Source organism: Heliangelus exortis, chromosome 2, assembly GCF_036169615.1.
Source record: "Heliangelus exortis chromosome 2, bHelExo1.hap1, whole genome shotgun sequence".
NCBI classification, from domain to species: Eukaryota; Metazoa; Chordata; class Aves; order Apodiformes; family Trochilidae; genus Heliangelus; species Heliangelus exortis.
Window position 1 is genome coordinate 114,238,715 of NC_092423.1, and position 20,613 is coordinate 114,259,327.

General features: G+C 41.2%; 1 protein-coding gene and 1 long non-coding RNA gene across 2 annotated transcripts in view; one reads left to right on the plus strand and one right to left on the minus strand.

The window, feature by feature from the left end:
• Positions 1–930: 930 nt before the first annotated feature.
• LOC139793233 (uncharacterized) lies at positions 931–10,091 on the minus strand. Its single transcript, XR_011724557.1, has 4 exons — positions 9,936–10,091; positions 8,095–8,225; positions 3,589–3,644; positions 931–1,649 (listed from the first exon to the last, which is right to left on the minus strand). It is a non-coding gene; the product is annotated as an uncharacterized lncRNA (long non-coding RNA).
• A 170-nt stretch (positions 10,092–10,261) lies between these two features.
• Positions 10,262–20,613, plus strand: part of RAB2A (RAB2A, member RAS oncogene family) — a 46,213-nt gene continuing 35,861 nt past the window's right edge. Inside the window, exons 1-2 of the mRNA XM_071737610.1 lie at positions 10,262–10,526; positions 10,620–10,753. Of these exons, the coding sequence (XP_071593711.1) occupies positions 10,708–10,753 (46 nt within the window). The 5' untranslated portion in view covers positions 10,262–10,526; positions 10,620–10,707. The remainder of the gene's footprint in view (positions 10,527–10,619; positions 10,754–20,613) is intronic.

Here is a 20,613-nt window from a genome sequence, read left to right on the forward strand (position 1 = left end):
TGTGGCTGATGACTTCCTAAAAGGAGCAAGTTTGGTTTCTATTTCTGAAATACTAAATTACTCTTCATAGTTTATGGACCACTCAGTGCTCATACTAGGAAGTACTATCTACTGTGTTATTTTTTTCTACAGAACCAAGGAGTTCTGCAAATTAGATGGTCATCTTACCTTTAGAAAGCATGGAAAGAAAATACAATAACTGAATTTGTTACCTAGAAGGCAATTTTATTGATTTTAATCTATTTTTTGACCACACAAAATAAATTAGGGTTGTTTTGAACAAAATACAAGTAGGACTGAGAAACATGGCAAGAAAAAAATGCCTTGGAGGAGAGAACTGTCAAAATACCACAGGGCAAGCCTTGTGGCAATGAGGGCTTGGCACTCCCACAGATTGCAAGCATTTTCTGTGCTAAGTAATTATGATGACATGAGGGTTGTGACAACTAAGCAAACTTCACTGTTAAAAAAATGGGATTACAGTGGCTAGTGATATAATCTGAATTTAAGTTTTATCAGGCAAGAGCTTACTTAACATGTGATAAAATTTTTCTTTCCATTTGTGGACTAGAAATACAGAATTTAAAAATCCCTTTTTTAAGTGGTAAAGAAGTAAACTTCAATATAAAAGAAGAGATTCTCCACCAAAGAGAAATCTCATTATCAATAAACTACAAAAATAAACCTTAGAGCCAGAATTACTTTCCTCCTACAGTTATTGCCATGAGTCATAAGACTGAATTCTTAGCATTCAAATTTTTGTACTACTAGGCATCTCATTATCAGAGCAACTCGATATGCATAATAAAGATAAAAAACTGAACACCCAATAATTTGCCACCTGAAATGAATGCAAACTGATGGGCAGGGGGGTGGTTGCCCCATTGCCATTCATTCTCTTGGGCTTCTTGCCTGTTTACTTTTCCAGTCAGTATGTGAATGCTCAACATATAATGATACAGGAACCTTAAAGAAGAGAAAAATTAACACTTGCCTACCTTCTGATTTAGGGAATTAAAGACTCCCTAGATTACAGTGTATGGCTATGATGGCACAGCTCATATAGAGCCATAAGAGCTTTGATGTGACCTTCACAGCCTGGAGACAAGTGAGGGACACCAGTGAAATAACCTTAAAAAGGCTGGAGTCCTGAAAATTACTCAATTAAATGAAGGAAAAAACATGCAGAAGCATGTGCTGCCCTCTGCATCAACAATGGCTGAATACAAAAGGAGCCAACATATGTATTTGTTAAAGTAAAACATCTTCCAATTTAAAATATTTAGGATAAAGCTAATTCAGTAGAATGTGCAGTGAAGAAGTACTTAAAAGAGAAATGAACCTCTCTTTTTTTCTGGTTTGGTTCCTTAAAATTTAAATAATTTCAACAGAATCTTAAAGCTTTTAAACATTATTTTAGCTACAGTGTAGCTACAAACATGTTTGTTAGAATTACCAGACATTGCTATTATAGCTTTTAAACAAAAATGTAGTGTAGGTAATCTGCTAATATCTTGGTGGAAAAAGATCATTTCTGCAACTCTGACACTAAGATTTCCTCGATTCAAATCCTTTAGCAACTCTGCTGACTTTCATGGCCTTAGACAGTTCCTTACTGTCCACAGCCACCCAAAGACATCAAAAGTTGTCTGAAAAAGAAATAAAAAGATTCTTTTTAATCCTTTCAAATGAAAATATCTTCAGCTTGAAAATATGTGACCACACTTGTCTGCTATCCCTTTTTAAGCAAACCAGTTTCCTTAGAGTTGTCTCACTTCGTGCTATGAGTAAACAGGAAATTTCTGTGATTTTCACTTCCTGTGAGTCTGTTCAGTAACTTTACCCTCTACTTTTTCAGACACTGCCAAAACAATTTTAAAAGAAATCTAAGAAAAATGAACAAAAAAAATTCTATCTCTACAGCAAAAAATTTGCCTTGCCATCAATTTAAGTAAACTTCTGCATGGATCTCTGTCTGTGTAGCAGTAATAGTTGATGCTTCCGTGATTCTTGTTACATGAGCACACATATTCTAATGTTCCTGAGGGTTAAAAAAAAAAAAAAAAAGCCAAAAATTATATGCCAACATATCTCTTCAGATGGTTTGTTAGTATTTTCAAGGTTATTTTGTCTTCTCAGTTTTTATGGGAAAACTCTATTAAAATTTATCATGTGCTGGTTTATCAAACTGTTTATTTTTATACCAAGGCAGTAAAAATCAAGGTTATTTGTAAGGAAAAACAAGAAGCAATGATAACACTGGCAAAAGCCATTAGTAAATAAACAGGGATAAAGCAGAGGTCATGTAAATATTTCCAGGGGTGCAAAAACCTAAAGTACGAATACAGCTGGGAAACTGAAGAACTATACTTGTACTTTTTGCTGCACTGACTCGAAAATGTAGGCTGAGACTGTATTTTGAAAACAAAAAATGCTATTAAAACTGCATTTTTCTTTCCCCAAAATTAGTTACCCATGTAACTGATCTGGAATAAAACATCCAAACACCATAGTGACTGGAGAAATACAGAATCTTTCCAAATGCATTACTTTCAGTTTTAGCATTTAGCTAATAGCATTTAATTAAGACTGTTAGTTAAATACTACACTACAAAGGTTTTAAAAAAGAAACTCATTTCCAAATAATTTTTCACCAGATTATAAGCAACAATGTAAATTATCTTGGGTCTTTTAAATTCATACTAATCAGCATTAGTAAAATTGCTGTATTTCTGAGGGCAGAACAGGGGCTACAGCAGAGGGAGGGAAGCAGCCACTGCACACGTGTTCTGCTGTTAGTTAAAATCCCAGCCAAAGCTGCCTGGACTACAACCCTCAGAGTCCAAGTCCCAGCTCCCTCACAGGCTTGTATTTATAGGTACTCAGAAAAACAGTCTCCAGTTTCACATTTCTCCACTTCAAAAGTGCAGTTTTTCAACTCTTTGGTCTGATAGCCCATGGTCTTCCAAGTCCTTTTCCTCCTTCCTAAATCAGCCTTTCACTGGATGCATTTCTTTTCATATTGTCCCAAATCCTCCCTCATTCCAGCGCCCAACTTCTCCCAGCCCAGCAACCTCTACTCTTTCTATTTGCTGCACTCACTCTCCTCACACTGAGTGGCAGTGTATAGGAATTTTTTGGTTTTTCTGCCCCAGACCACTTCTCCCAGAGTCCAGCAGACACTTGAGGGTCTACCCCTCACATAGGGATCTGCATATACAGCCCCTGCTGCTTCTAAAACTCTGGGCCTAAAAGGTATACAAAAGAACAGAGATTCTAATGTGTTTGCTGGGTCACGAATTACACACATAGCAAACCAGTCAGAGTGTAAAGGTTTACACCATCCAAGTGTTAAACCATGCTCACCTTCTTGAAGAAAAAGATTTAAAAAAGCAGTAGAAGATGAGCCTATATTCTGGCTCCACAACTGAGAATCTTGTTATGAAGCCCAAGGGATGAAGGACTGGGATTTGAAAGACTAATTTGGTTCATTCTTGCTGTGCAAACATGATGCATGCATGAAATCACCCATTTAAAATAGACAACAATCTGCCAGGTTGACCTGAAGAAGGGAACACAGATTTCCACCTGCAAGAAGTAGATATGAAATGCCTCTGAGCCCTTCCTGATCCTTCCAAAAGCCCCTGTGAAAACGTGAAACCAAACACAAACAACAAATGAGAACCTCACATTGCCAAAATCAAGTCTCTCAAATCCTGCAACTAGAGGGAAAAATGGAATTTCGCCACTGAGCTGGGCTTCAAAGTCCAGGGTGCTGTTTAGAGCGTTTCACAGAAGACCCAGTTAGCAATGAGTGGATCACAAATCAAAAGGAAATTTCAGAACTTCTTTTGGAAAGACTGCCCCAGCAGATTTAACCGTAAGAGATTTCAAGTAAAATATCCATAATTTCACCACAGACAACATGAGAAGTCAGTAAATGCCACTGCTTGATGCTGCACATTGAAGACGTTACATGGACTTCTACCATTACTTCAGTTTACAAGTCTGGGATGAGTAAAAGTGTTATGAAGCTAAAGAACAAAGCACTAGACTCTTAAAATCCTAAACAGAAAAGAGGAGGTTGAGAAACCTTTCTCTATGCCATTGTGCTAGATCTGTCAATGTATTTCCACATGAGGTGAGGTTTCATTCTCAACATTTATAATAGATAAAACATGCTATATATTGCCTTGTTACTTAAGTAAAAATTTTCTAAAAATATTAAACAAAATTCCCAAATAAGATAAGCTATAGCACACTATTAATGTTCAGAAAAGCTACATACAGACAGATTAAATGCCAGACACTAGTATAAAAACCCATTTCCTATTCAGCATCTACATAAATAATTTAAGAGCAGAAAGAAATTATTTAAAAATTTTAAGCTGAACTGTGGAGCGGGAAGAGATTGACTTCTAACAGGTAAATCATAGTATAGTGCAAGTTATAGCTACAGTATGGTTTTATTAAAATGTTATGCTAGGGTTCTGCTTTTGTTTTAGTTTCCATTAAAAATTCCTGTTTAATACTTCGCTCTTCACAGTATTGGATGCTTCTGTGGCTCTTTCCTAAATGATACTATTAGTAGTAAGGATCCTGCAAACCCTCAGGCTTTGCTATAAACCCCTACTGAGTTTGCAGGGTGATAAACAATGGAGATTTAGTGAAAAAAAAAAAAAATGAGCAAGCTCTAATTTTCTCAAGTGTATCAAATTTGCCAGAATACAACATGATACTGCCATCTCTTTGAAATATTTCACCATATTCTTATATAAAATCACTAACAGATAACATGTGTTATTCACGGGAATATTAACAAAAGCAAAACAAATCAAAACAAAAGCAAAGCAATGCTCTGGGAGCATTTTGTTTCAATACTGAATAACCACTCCTTGTTTTACATCTCCTGGATAATATTTTTTTTGTGAGACTGTGTCAGTGGTAGCCTTCTGTTAAAGCATTAATGCTTATCAAAAATAAAATTTATTTGTTTGGAAAACAGAAATTTAGACAGATGACAGGTAAAAATAAAAAAATACAACACCTACTTACCTACATGCCTCTTAACAGCATTTAAGGAAATGTATGTTAAACATAACTTGGATGAAGATCAGTTTTGCATTAATATTTAGTTGGAGACATCTGCAGTCTGCAGAACAGCTGATATAACATTCAGTAACACAGGCATATGAGCTCTTACACAGCAGCAAATTAGCTTGTAGTCACCAAGGGATAGCATGGAAAACAAATTCCTGCATGTTACTATTGCAAGCCTCTACTAAACACCAACTTCATAAATATCCCAACAGTAGCACGATTGAAATAGTCCACAGTTGTGCACATGTAAAACTTCACCAGCTGCCTGGCTAATGACAGCATCATAGAATCATTAAGGTTGGAACAGACCATCAAGACCATCAAGTCCAACCATCAACCCAACACCACTATGCCCACTAAATCATGTCCTGAACTGTCACATCTACACTTTTTTTGAACACCTCCAGGGCTGGTGACTCCACAGCTTCTGTGAGCTGTCTGTCCCAGTGTTTGACCACTCTTTCAATGAAGAAACATCCACCCTATACCTCCCATGGTAAAATGTGAGATCATTTCCTATCTCCAGTTACTAGGGAGAAAAGACCAACACCCACCTCACTAGAACTCTGTTTCAGGTAGTTCTAGAAAGTGATGAGGTCTGACCAGAAAGGTTATCTGTTCACTGTACAGCTGCTGACTCAAGCCTAATGGCCACCAAGCCAGTCAGCAGGGCATAGATCTGCTGCCTGGGTTGCCAGAAAGGTGGCTTCCTCTCTGACTAACCAAGTAGCCTGAGCAGAAACAGGTAGGGCTGCCTGCTCTCTAACCTGTCAGTCACCTCAGCAGGCTGTTAGATGGCTAAGGAGAGGTAGAGATACCTCCCATTTTACCTGACTGTATTTTCTCACCATCAGCAATCTGCGCTTTTACAAGATGGAAATTCCCTTTTCTATCAGATTTAATTGAATGGCAGGGGTAAAATTTTCTTGTGTCAAACTTGAAGTCTAGAAGATCACATGATTTGGAAACTAAGAGACCAAATTTACTTGCAACTTATTGCCCTGGGATGCTGACAACAGACTGTAAAAGCATGAGCAGCTCTCAGAGCAATACTCTTTGTGGCACAAGCATGTAGGAATCCCTGATGCTACCTGCAGAGACATGAAGGACATCATGAGCAGCTCGCGAGGAGAAGGTGAAGGATGCAGAAACCCACACAATTCTTCATATTCCCAAATACAGAAGAGATTACAGTAGGAGAGGAAACTAAGCCAACACCTGATGATAAGAGGGCTATTCAGTCTGGAGAAGAGAAGGCTCCAGGGAGAGCTCATAGCATCCTTCCAGTACCTGAAGGGGCCTACAGGAAAGCTGGGGTGGGGCTTTTTACCAGGGAGGGTAATGGCAGGACAAGGGGTAATGGTTTTAAACTTAAAGAAGGTAGATTTAGAATATTTAGAAAATATTCACCAGGAGGGCAGTAAGATACTGGAACAGGCTGCCTAAGGAAGATGTTAATGCCCCTTCCCTGGGAGTATTTAAGGCCAGGTTGGATGAGGCCTTGTGCAGCCTGGTTTAGTGGAATGTGTCCCACCCCATACAGAGGGGTTGGATCATGGTGATCTTTATGGTCCCTTCCAGTCCTAACCATTCTATGATTCTGTCTGCATAACTGGTCTAATAGAACAGGCTTTAGCCTTCACAGACACAGAACCCTCTTTGAGGAGCAAGGACTGATGGGCAGGGGTGGGATCCATCTGGTAAAGCTGCCAAAAGCATGACAGTTTGTTGGTGTGGCTGTGGGACACACAATGGATTTACCTGAAAGCTCCCATAACATCCTCATAACAAAACTCAAGAAATGTGGGACAGACGATTGGACTGTGAGGTGCATTGATAACTGGCTCAGCAACAGAGTTCAGAGGGTTGTGATGTGTGGCACAGAGTCAAGTTGGAGGCCCGTGGCCAGTTGTGTTCCCCAGGGATCAGTACTGGGTCCAGTTTTGTTTAATATCTTCATCACTGACCTGGTCAAGGGAACAGAGTGTGCACTCAGCAAGTTTGCTGACATGAAGCTGGGAGGAGTGGCTGATACACCAGAAGGCTGTGTGCTATCCAACAAGATCTGGACAGGCTGGAGAGCTGGGCAAAAGTGAACCTCATTAAGTTCAATATGGACAAGTATAGAGTCCTGCATCTGGGCAGGAATAACACCAACCACCAGCACAGATTAGGGAATGTCCTCTGAAAAGCAGCTCCATGGAGGCCTTGGAGTCCTAGTAGAGAGTAAATTCTCCATGGGTCAACAATTTGCCCTTGTGGCCAATAGAATCCTAGGGTGCATGAGGCAAAATGTGTCCAGCAGATCTAGGGAGGTTCTCCTCACCCTCTATTCTGCTGTGATCAGACCACACCTGGAACACTTTACCCAGTTTTGGGCTCCCCCCTTCAAGAGAGACAGTGATCTACTAGGGACAGTCCAACAGAGAGATACGAGGACAATTAAAGGAGACTTGAACAACTCTCCTGTGAAGAAAGACTGAGAGAACTTGGGCTGAGAGCCTTGAGAAAAGAAGGCTAAGAGGGGATCTTATTAATGTCTATAAATATCTGATGGGGCTGTGTCAAGAGGATGAGGCCAATCTCTTTTCAGTGGTGCCCAGTAATAGGACAAGGAATCATGGGTTTAAGCTAGAATATAGGAAGTTGCACCTCAACATAAGGAGAAACTCCTTTACTGTGAGGGTGAGAGAGAGGGTGTGGAGTCTCCTTCTCTGGAGACATTCAAAACCCACCTGAATGCACTCCTGCATGGACTACCCTAGGTGAACCTGCTTTGGCAGGGAGGTTGGACTAGATGATCTCTAGAGGCCCCTTCAAAACCCTAACATTCTATAATATGGAAAAATTAAAGCTTAGCCACTCTAGCTCTCTATTCAGCAGATGACTGGGAGAGTGGCAGAAAAAGGGTGGGTGTAAGAGCAGGTGAGTGGGGCCAGAAATTTCCCATTTCTATAGGCAGCAACCTTCACTTGGACTGGATGAAATCTTAACCGCCTCACGGCCGGGTTTCCTGTAGCTTTGTTTCCCGCGGCTGAGGCCACACAAAACCCAGCTGAACAGCGTAAACGTCAGATAAGTTCCCACCTGCAGAGGGAGCACTTGGGAACACTCGTGAGAATTCCCTGTTGGGTTTAACAGATCCCGAATTACAAGGTTTACCTCAGCCAAGATACTACGTCCAGTTTCCATGATCAGTACTAGGAGAGGAAACACAGAGGCTGACCCCTACATACACGGATAGGTGAAAACAGAACTAATTTTCATAGGAAGTAAGGCAAAAGCTTCCTTTTCCGAGAAAACTTACCCTGGATAGGAATTATTCATTAACAAAAAAAAAAAAAAAAAACCAACCAAACAACAACAACAACAACAAAAAAATTTAAAAATAACTAATGAAATTTCACTTCTGGTACATAAAATAAGGGGAAAGTATGTTTCCTCTGTGTGTAAATGGTTTTTAAACATGTTGCCTTCCAATGCTCTGTCCTGTCAAAACCTATTAAGTATTTGCATATATAAACTGGGTCAGAAAATGCCTGAGATCAAATAAAAAATAAAACCAAAACAAAACCCACAAATACAATGGACAAAATTACTGAAATTTAGCAAAGGGGAAAACAGTGCTTAATAAAGATATACCAAATGTCTAGATGCATCTGGGCAGTAGAAGCAAATTAAAATTCAGATGCTGTTGGAAAAGCAAAAACACATTCAGAGAGGAGCAAAAATAGCGACACCAACATAATTTTGTTTTGAGGTGATACTGATGGTGTTACAGACACATAAAAATTACTATTTTGGGCTCCATACTTTACAAAAAATGTTGAGAAACTGGAAGTTCAGAGGAGAAAAAAGGAGAAAAATTCTTGAAAGGGAACATGAAAAGTGTGAATTTTTCATGTGGAAAAGGTAGATATCATGTTAAGCTCCTTTTGCTTTATAGCAATATTGTGGGGGGTTGTGCATATGGGGTTTGTTTTTGTTTTTTTGGTTTTGTGGTTTGGTTTTTTTGTATGTTACAGGGAAGAGGACATTTAAAAAAACCAAAACCTTAATTTGGGTTTCAGATCATGAAATTGGGAACAGAATTTGGGACAATGAGCTGCACTTAAGGTTTTTACAAGTAAGTTAGATACACACCTGTTAGAAGTGGTATTAAGTCAGTGTTGTCCAAATTGGTGACCTGATGCACCACAAACAAAAACATTTATACTATTAAAAGCCACCAGACTGGTATGGCCAGAATGGTAGAGCTGAGATTGTATGAAGAAAATGACAATGACTCTTCATCAGCTGACAGTCAATAGCTGAGCTGAAGAGTACCCCAAAGCATCTTCAACCTGCTGGTATAACTTTCTATGGCACTGACCCATGAGCCATACACCTTTGACTGCTCTAGGGCCAGAGCTCTGAGTATACAGGATCCTTCGTGAAGCAGCTTAGACTATGGAAAACCTTGAAGTTTCTTCCCACTCAGCTGCCTTACGTGAACTCTGCAGAAAGTCCTAAACAGCAGCTGTGAACTTGCTACCTTCTTGTCGCATCGCTTCAGTTTGATGAGGAAAGACAGAAAGGAAAACCCTTTTCAAGCCAGAGCTCGTGTTTCATAAATAATTAAAATAAACTTGTAGAGGATTACTTGCTAGTGTTTATGCTTAAAGGGTTCTCTAGTTTAGGGCAGGCTTTGCAGTCTTAGATGTTTGGGGGGTTTTTCCCCCTGAACTTTCTTTTCCCCTGAACAAAACCACCCTAAACGCTTCAGGTTGCAGCATTGGGGTATTGCCCACAAAATTGTTATCCCAAACTTCAGCAACCCTGACCGTGGTGCATACCAGGAGCTCAACACCGCCCAACGAGGGCCCGGCTGCCGCCACCCTCCTTTCCACAGCTTCGCCCCGCATGGCGACTGCATCCCTCGCGGGTCACCGAGGGGGAGAGGAGGCCGCACAAGCCCCTCCGACGAGACCCCGGCCTCCCGGAGCGGGAGCTCCTCGCTACTTATTCTTCCTACCAAAGCGAACGAAAAGCAGCGTCCGAGGCACGCAGCCCCCGTTACGACGGGGGAAAGGCCCTCTCAGAGAAAGGAAACACCCTTCTACCAGAGGACAACCGCCTTCCCCCGCCCTCACCGGCAGCCGGGGCGCGGTCGGCGGAGCGGCCCCGCCCCTGTCGGCGGAGGGAGGTGACCGCCCGCTCCCGGTCCGGCGGCTACCTCAGCACTTCCGGGTCGGGGGAGGGGTGGGGCGGAGCGAGGAGGCGGTGGGTGCGTGACGTTGCCGGAGGGCTCCGGGGCCGCTCGGCGCCTGTTTATTGTTCTCGCCGCCCGTTCTTCCCGCCGCCGCCTCTGCCTTCCCCGCCGCCTCAAGGGAGAGGCCGGGAAGGCGCTCAGCCACCGAGTCAGCCCGCCGGCGGAGGGGGCGGAGGTAGGAAGGAGCGAGGGAGCGGTGGCCGCGGAGGCGCCCGGCGGGAGCGGCCCGGCGCCCGGTGGCCGTTTAACCGTTTCCACCTCTCCGCAGCGCCAGCCCTGACAGCGGGGGCGGGGGGAGCGCGCCCGCGCGTCACGAAGGAGACAGCGAGAGCCGGGGAGCCGGGGAGCGGGCGGCCATGGCCTACGCCTATCTCTTCAAGTATATCATCATCGGGGACACAGGTGAGCGGCCGCGGAGGCGCGGCCCGCCCCGGGAGCCGGGGGAGGAACGGTGAGGAGGGGGGGGAGGGAAAGAGGCGGGCGGAGTGGGGAGCAGGCCCCGGCTCTCCGCTCCCATTTCCGCAGTGCTGGCGTCGTCGACGTGGAGGCTCTGCGCGAAGAGGCGGCTCCCCCCCCCCCCCCTCCCGCCTCTGCGCTGGGCCCCGCCCGGGGCCTCGGCCTGCCTCTCGGCGGTTCCGCGCCCGGCGGCCTTGAGCTCCACGGCGGGCCTGGGAGTCTGACAGCCGTCTCCGGGGCCCAGCTGATAGGCCGCGGGGCAGGCCGGGCTGTGTCACGCCCCTGGCTGCGGCATCTGAGCGGGGGAGGGGGGAGGAAGAAGGTGCTGTCACGGCAAAACTTGTGCCTGGGTTTGTGCCCCTTATTTGCATCCCTCCAGCAGTGAGGCCTGATGGCACTTCGCAGTTTTGTGGTGAGGCCGAGACTACTGCTGTGAAGGTACCTTCAGCTCAGGCCGCAGCGGTGCCCTTTGCAGCCCCGGCTGGAGGTGCTGTAACAAACTGCTAAAGTGTCGATGGATGCTGTCTAAGGAAAATTAAAAGCTTTGACTCTTTCCCTCTGATTTACAGGGATGTGGTTTTTTTTTTCTTTTGTTGACTGCTACTTCCCTAGATGCTTTAGGTTGCTTCTGTGATCTGTTTTCTTCCTCTCCCATTCCCACTTAACACGGGATCACTACTGTTTGTCATTGGCTGCTCTGTAACAAATAATGCTTACAAATGCTGCAGGCATAACCATATACTGATAGAAGCCCATTTCCAAATATATTCTATGCTTCATCACTATAGCGTGGATGTAAGTAGCATATTTGGATCAAACTCTTGTCAGGACAGGGTAACTAATGTAGTTAACTATTGTTCCTGTGTATTGTGCATCTTTGTCATTGTTTTCCTCATACCTGTATAAACGCCTTCCTTAATAAGTTTGATGACACAGCTGCCATATTACATGCTAAGGATGCCTGCATAATTGTACTTCATCCCTATGAACCAAATTATTATTAATGTAATTATACAGTACAGCTGCATTACATGTGAGGTTGTTAAATACACTGGGTGCAACTACTATGTGATTTTACCTTTTTTTAAACCTGTGTTTAAACTCTGGAAGTTTTTTTTTTAAAAGCTACTGCAATAGCAGCTCTAGTCCTAGTGAATCTTAAGAAATATATCAGAGCTGTAGTGGCCCTGTTGGTTGCATTAGGCTGTAGATGATAAGCAGAAATTCTGCTTTTTTTGAATATTTAGGTGAGTGACAGTTCATTAAACTAAGACACAAGAGATTACCTGAGCAGATTCAGGTAAAGAAGGTGTTTGTCTGTCCAGGGTGCCACAAATTCAGAATGGTAGTCCTTCAGAACAGGTGGTGAATTATAGTACATCTCTAAAAACTTCAGTCATTAAAGTGGCAGAAATGGCAGCAAGCAATTGTTTTAGTACACCTCATTATATACTGATTAAACTTTTACAATTGAATATTGCAGTGGTAGTGGTCTGCACTGCACTTTTGCATTTCAGTTGCTTGAAATGTGAAATACAGAATAGATGTGTCACTTCTAAACTTTTTTCAGCTGCTTAAGAGCCAAATATTGAAGGAGAGGAGGCAGAAAAGGGAAACAGAGGAAAATAGCTCATATGTTTGGTTTTTTTGTTTTTCAAATTCCTGTGTTTTTTATTCAGAGTTTCTTCAGGAAACTAATTAAAACTACTGTAGTGATCATTCTTGAAGTGAATTAAATATGCCAGTATTAGTAAGTTGATTCTGTTTTTATTTAGATAGTCTGTGAGCTTTTAAAGTATTCTAATATAGCTAGTACTGAAGAGCCAGTTTAAGGTGTGTGCAGTTTGTTGCCAAAATGACTGGCTTAGGTGTTACTAGCATTCTCAGGCGAAGGCAGCTGAACTCTCAGATCTGCAGATGGAAGTTAGAAGTGGGTTGGGAATGTCCTCTTCAGTTCCAGCAGTGATCTGCCACAGCATTCCAACTAGTGAAGGTATGTCAGTGGCCTTGCAGGCCTTGAAAATTTCGTAGTGATCAAGATATTTATCTCTGAGACTTTAATTTACAGTCTTTGGAAATGGATGAGCTGCCTGGTGACTCAGCAATTAGTTGTAAACAAACTGAAGAAGAAAGGCAGCTGAAGGCAGATGTTAACATTTAGCTTGTCTTCCTTTTCAGCAGTACAAAACAAATTGGGTTATGTGAGCCATAAACAAAACCAATAAAAAAAACCCTGCAGTTATACAAGACACCTGCAGATACCTTCCCTGAATTGTGATTCCACATACTTTCATCTGCTTAAACTCAGGAATTCAGTATGATCTCAGTCTCTTAAAATGACAGCCACAGAAACTGTGCAAGACTACTTATTTCTCAACAGCTTGTGTCCCCTTACATTGCTTGCTTCATTGGCTGCTGACATTAGGTGACTTTTTCTTTCACTGGTACTTCAGGCATGGTAGCTTTGTGAGCATGGGATTTATTGATTCTATTGTGGTTGTTACTTTTTATATTTTTTCTAAAAATATTTTTTTTCCTTTGTAGTTGGAACTGTTTTAAGATCTAGTTAGTTTTCTCTTGTGGGATAGAGCTGCAATGGCATGGCTGTCTATCTGATACTCAACACTGTCATAAATCTGCATGGATTTGACATTAGCTGTGGTATTTCGTGGAGCTGGTATCTTTAAGAGAAAAACAGAACTATTATGGAGTACTGACTGCTGTGAGAGTTGACCAGGAAAAATCTTTTCATCTGGATATTTCCAAAACATTATAGCACTTTGCAAACATGTTTAGAAGCATACATGGTGCATCCTGCTTAGGGCTCTGAGACCTTTGGCTTGATGGTTAATACTGTCTCTTTCATTTTGATGGTTGGTATGGAGTTGGTGTGTTCATCCAGTCTCCCCTACACATCTTGTTTTGGCCATCAGCTGAGATACATTTTAATCTGAAATAGTATGAACACTCTTAGGATATGCGTGTTGCATGTTCTTGCATTTGGTTACTTAACATCTGTAATTCTTTTACCTGAAAGTTTTTTGGTATAATGATGAAATCTTTTCTGCTTAAGTGTTTTCACCAGCAGTCTACCACATGGGAATGATATCTGAGATTTCTGTGAAAACTAAAGCTAGATGGTTTTCCCCAGAATATTTGATATTCATTAAACAGGATTTTCTTATATCAGAGTGTGTTTACTAAATTCTATCAGAGAATACTACTGAACTTTATATGCCTGGAATAACAGTTCTGAATGGTCTTCTTGCCACCAACATAACTTTTCATTTGTATCCCATCTAAATGTCTCTTAGAGATCAGTCCATGAACATGTCTGTCTTCTGCTTTTCTTGAATGTGTTAGTTTAGCAACCCTCAGAGCTTCTTGCAAAATGTATTTTTCACTTGCCTTTCAATTATTGCAGATAATTGTGGATTATAAACCAACCAGATCTCGAAGTTATTAGGGGAAGATGATGAAAGAAAATATAAGTGCTTGGTGATCCAATTCTTCTTACTCTCTAGAGTAAAGTAAGCTGTCTGGTCAACCATTTCACTTGTCCAGGAGATTCCCAGATGTCGAAATTAAGCAATTGAATTTGCTTTATATTTCAGGTGTCCTTGTGAAATATTTCTAGTGTCAGTGCACTTTGTTCTGGATCAACTGCTGCTATGAGCTAGCTGTGTGCATGACCAAAGCTTCTGGCCTTTATTTTCTACAAGTATGTAACAATGCTTCTTAACAGGTTTTCATCCCATTAAAGCTGCTATTAATATTCCATGATAATATGAGAACTTGTTCATGCTGAAAACCAGAATACTGATCTTTAACATACATCTTGCTATGAGACACTTCCGTTAATAGTTTGATCCCTGAAAAAGCAGATGTTAGCTGTTGTGTAAGTACATCTTAACCTCTTAGAAGTTAACTAGAAATAACAAACATAAATAAAGTATAAATAAATACTTTAATACTTTAATAAAGTATAAATAAATACTTATAAATAAATAAAGTATAAATAAATAAAAATAAGTAGATGCCTATACAAATTGTCTCTTGAGGCTGTTACTTTGTGCTGGCCCTAACTAACACCCTACCCCACCAGAACAAAACAAAATCAAACAAAAAAACCCAAACACAACAGCTAAACCCCCAAGCAGTGTCCATATTTTTTTACAAATAGCTGGCCTTTTACTAAATAATCTGTGATTATCCAGGACACAAAAAGGTTTTCTACAGAGTCATGTAGTTTAATTTTGTTTGGAAACAGTTTTTATGTATTTATATTTAAAACTGGCAGGATTAGCAGTTTGGTAGTGCCATATGAAATGAAATGTGACAAAACTGAACGGCTCCTTTCAGTTCATAGGTCTGAACTAATTTTTATGTAGAAAGAAAAACTTCCATCATTGTCTTCAGATATGCTGTTGTAAATAATTTACAGCAGTGTTTGTTTATTTAATTACTGAAGCTGAATCATCTTCAAAAGAGTTTAAAAGCCATTTTTATGACATTACTGTTCCTGAATATATGTAGCCATCGTGAAGGATTTTGGAAGTTATTTTTCTTATTATCCATGCTATAATTGGTGTGTGAAGTCCCTTTGCTCTGCAGCTGGCAATTTGTAATTTAGTACTTTGTCCTTTCTATTACTTAAAAAAAAAACCACCCAATATTTGATGACAGTTGTGGCTAACTGGTAACTGACTGAAAATAGGTTAAGACAAACCTTTGCTTTATGTTAATGTCTCCCTGTGCTTAGGCCTGTGAAAGGATAATATTTCACTTTGAGTTGCATAAAAATGCAGTGGTTGGAAAGGAAGGAGAGAAAATGAGCTGAATCCTGTGATGAGAAAAGGGCTTATGAAACATCTGAAGGCTTTGCAGAGAACTTGGAAGAAAGTAGCTCATCAGCCAGGTTAGAGGTATAGATCTTGTGATGTTGATACTATGTGATTACCCATTTTAAATCCTAGTTGTTTTTTAAATCTGTTTGAGATTCATCCATTGTTTGAGACTGTACTTAGCCTATTTAAAGATTTGGTTTTGTTTATTATCTAAAGGGATGTAAGAGGAACAGAAAGGTTCTTTCAGCTCAGTTGGTGTTGGGGCTTCCAAGCTTGCAGTGAAGCAGTTGAAGGGTTCTAGAGCACAAGCCTTATGAGGAGCAGCTGGAGGAGTTGGGGTTTTTTAGCCTGGAGAAAAAGAGTATGCCACAACCTTGTGGAGACAACCACAACCTTGTGGTTGCGGTTGTGGCCGCAGCCTTGTAGAGACACAAAGTTGCACTCTACAAAGACATTGTAGCACAGGGGGTATTCATTTTTTCTACCTAGTAACAAGCAATGGTCTCAGGTTCTGCCAGAGGAGATTTAAATTGCATATTAGGAACAATTTCTTTACTGAGCAAGTTGTCAGGCACTGGAAGAGGCTGCCCAGGGAAGTGGGTGGTATCACCATCCGTGGAGTTGCTTAGAAGAAGTGTAGATGTGGTGCTTAGTGACATAGTTTAGTGGTGGACTTGGCAGTGCTAGGTTAACAGTTGGAGTTGATGATCTTAAAGGTTGTTTCCAGCCAAAACAATTCTGCAATTCTATTGTGTGATATAGTTGATTTGAAGTGAAAAGGGGAGGTCTTGCTTCCCTTACCTTTTGGTGATTTCAGTAGTCTACCATGAGCTGAATCAACCCTCTAACACAGTAGAAAGCCACCTCTGAGCTGGCCCCAGCAAAGTGCTTACCTCAAGGTCTGGATACTTTCAAAGGAGGAAATAGAGTTGAGAGGATCAGTGAGAGGAAAATATGAAGGGGGGAGTAGGTCTTCATCTCTGCGGGTGCTAAGCTGATTGCTTCACACGACTGGGTGATCAACAACAAGAAAAATACAGTTTTGTGAAATGGCTGTGTTAAGCCAATGTTTGCTGCCAAAATGGGTGGACCAGGTTACCACTCCTTGTCTCAGCTATGAACCACTTCTTAATTGTCAGCATCAGCGCTTGTCTGATCCTTGAGAGAGCCAATTCAGCTCACAAGGATGATTTAAAAAACCAAACAGTTAGCAGGTATGGTGAAAAAAGTACAAGAGCCATTTTGAGTAAGGAGGTGGAACTGTGTGGAAAGGAGTCAGTATGCCTCTCAGAGGTAGCTAGCACATATCTGACCTGAAGATATTTGTTTTCAAGATTCAGTTTTGGCATCCGTGTTGAGATGATGACTAATGCAGTTCTTTTCCTCGGTCACCTTTTAGGGCTATAGTGGTGCTTATGGGAGCAACTAAGAAAATTATCTTGGCCCCCTCTTCCCCCACCATCCCCATCATCCTGGTTTTTTTCTTTTTTTTCTTTTTTATAAGCCATTTTTAATTTTTGATCAGATCAGCTTTATAAGACACTCAGCAGTGGAAGGTACAGGACTGCAGCAGCTTATTAGATTGGTTTCAGTTGTTGTGGATCCTTTTCTGGCTGTAATCTAACAGCAGATGAGTTAAAAAGCTTGGGATTTTCCCTCATGTTGGTAGTACCACACTTCTTACTTTGCAGCTAACAGCTGAACTTTCCTTGCCTTATTCACAGAGTCACAAGTGCTGGAAGAAGAGGGGGATGCAATTGATCTTTCCTACAAAAAATCATTTAACTGTCTAAGCTTTATCATCACCTGTGCTGTGGTTCCAGTGTTGTTTTTTTAATGGCACAGGGTGCAGCCTACTACTGAAAAGAAACACCCTTCCCTTTGCTGTCTATTTTGTAGCCCTACTCTCAAGAAAATTCTAGTATTTTTTGTGACTATAGTGTTATTCTGGATCTGTAGCTTGGTTTAGCTCACTGCATAACCTTAGGAGTGAGAAGGGAGGAGTTAGCTTCACCACTTAGCTGCTCTGGCTTGCTGAGCAGTGCAGGGAACACAAGTGTTGGGGAAAGGAGGTGCTGGAGCATGGCTGGGCTAAGGCAGAAAATAGCAAAGCTCTCACAACCCTTTGCCTAGGGGAATGGTGGAGCAGCACCCAGGAGAAGATGCTTCCAGATGAGGAAGATATTTCTTTTCTGAGAATCAGAAGAATTTGAAGATCAAACTCAGCTTGATAGTTTGGAATTCAGAGCCAGAAGGTAAAAGGATTGTAGCACAGGTTCCACTTTTCATCGCTGTTTTGGTACTGAGGAGTGATGAAGGGATCCTAGAACATGCACTTGCAAAGAAGCATGCTGCTCTCCTCTGAGTATATAATCCATTGTTTCAGTTTGTTCCTAAGTGGGAGCTTTTGTTTACTGTGTTCCTTGCTGAAGTGTATCCAAGCTCTGCTCGGTTTTGGGTTTTTTTTAAGATCCTAAGATTTTTTATTTTTTTTTTGTCTGGGTGTGGTTTAGCTGAAGCTATGAAGCTGAAGTAAAATGGGGAAATAGTTAATAAATAACTGAATCTGTCCCTTTTGTGTTCTACAATTGACTATAGCAAGACATACTAAACTAGTTTTCCCAGAGTGTGTGCCTCATTTCAGGTGTAAGATTTAAAGTGCTAAGGGAACAAGATACATGGTAAACAATTGGCTTTTAATGCATAGTTACTTCAAACCATTTGTAAGCCCTGGGCTTAGCAGCCATGCAACTGTTAATTGATCTTTTCAGCATCTGTTCAAGTCACGAGGTGGTAAGCTGCTCATGAGTTCATATGTACAGGCCCTATCCCTGATACAGGTTCCTGGTTGTGTTTATGGTAGCCCAATCTGCTTTGGTTCTAGAAGGGAATGGGCCACAAGCTATTCTCATAAGAACTTTTCTGTTACAAACTTGGCAGTGTCTTAAAGCCATAATTGTAGGCAATAAAATATTAAGTGCTACCTAAAACAGAATATAACCTAAACTTAACAAGCACTGAAGCTGTGTTTACAACTTCTGGAAACTCTCTTCATTCAACACTAGAAAACTTAAGGACTTCCAGACTTCTTTACTGGAAGGTTCTGAAATAGCAGGAATGGGACTAAACAGAAACTAGTAACTTCTCTTGTTTCTGTGTGTGTTTGTGTCTGTGTCTGCAGTCTGCTCCTGAAAGACCTCTTCCATAGCAATAATTAGAGGTGCAAGCATCTTGTGCCAGTTTGAGACAGTGCTTGCATCAAAGGGGCTGTGCTTGTCTGTCATCTTTGCTGTGCTGATGCCAGTGTTTTTATGTTCTCCTGAACCAACACCAGCCTTACAAGAAGAAATGAGAGGCTGACACTTAAGAAGTAGGGCTGGGTCACCTAATTGTGTCACTGTATTGACTGGATTTTGAAATGTTTTTCTAATATTTGTAAGATCTGTGCTGGAATATGGCATAGTTTTGGGGTTCTGGTTTATCCAATGAAACTGGAAACACTTTCTAAAGTTAATGGAAAATGCTATTTTGTATTCCGTTTCTGGTGTGATTTATAGTTTGGGGTTTTTTTGCAGGTGGGATGGTGATCATGCTCTGTGATGGGGCAGCAGTATTTCCTTGGTGTTATAAAAGTATCTGTATATGTAAACAGTGTTGTGTGAGTAAAAGAATTACTAATATTTTCAGGTTTCTTCAAGATTCATGTTCTCTGTCCCTATAACTCCAGTATTCTGCCCATCCCTCTCCATGATTCTTTCCTACTTAGTGTTCTCCACCATTCCTTGTTCATTCTCCTTCTGTCCACTAATTTTGTTGGACAAAGCCTTCTTCCCAGCTGCTTTTGTTCTGATAGCTTGCTATCATAAGCCAGAGAGCTACAGAAGAGAGATCTGTTAGGGCCCATGCTGCGAACTTAGCCCTGGGCTGTAGTTCCATGCCACTCCAAGTTGATCTGCTGGCTGCTGCATTTCTCTTCACTCATTTGACTTCTGCTTTTCTGACCCTGGCATTAAGCCATTTCTGTTTTCTTTGTCACTCTTCTTGTCTGGTTAGTGTGTTAACTCATCAGACAACTAAAATGGTTTAGCCAGATCAGTTCTGATGTAAGAAGGAGAAAAGAGCATGAACATGCTATAGGGAAGAGAAGAAGGGAAATAACAGCACTAACTAATTCTGGTTTAGGCTGCCAGAATTGCTGCATTGCCTGGGATATTAATGTCAGTGTCAACAATTTGTCACAGCATTTGCAATTCAATGCAAGTCTCTGATTTATACTAGACTTGATTGAAAGTGATCACTGGTCGTAGCTTTTAAGACAAAAATGGTGGGTGGGCAGTGATTACAATTTATTAGGCTTTGTTTCCTCATGGATCCATACTAAAAAATCTGAGAATGTTGAATTTAGTAGTAGAGAGATAATGTCATTATATGCAAACCTCTGGTATGCATCTCTTGTGTCTTGCAGTATGGTTCTTTTCCTTATCACTTTGTTTGCTGTCTTTCATTACCAGATACGTTGCTTCAGATCAGCTGAGCTGACCTCTAGTATGTGGCTGAAAAAGCCTTATCTTGCTGGACAGATAAAGCAGAGTACAGCAGGAGCTGGTTTTCTAGTATTGTGAGTTATGTGGTGTATTTCAGAGTTTAAGTGTATGTAATCCAAATGTATGACTGTTGAGTTTTAAAAGGCTGAAAATTGGAAATTTGAGCAGAATGGGAAGAATGACCCCTTCAAGTAAAAGAGCAAGGAAAATTAACCATAAAAAGTATTGTGTACAATCCTAAGTAGTTTTAGTCCTCCTGTAGATTACACTAACTTTTGCTTTTCTGTGTTGTCACTAACAGAGGAAACTGCCCTTTTGCTGACTAGTGTCCATGTGATGTGAGGTAGTTAACCCATCTGCATCTGAACTCAGGGTGTCTGAGGGGAACAATATTTGTATTCCCTGGCTGTAAGGT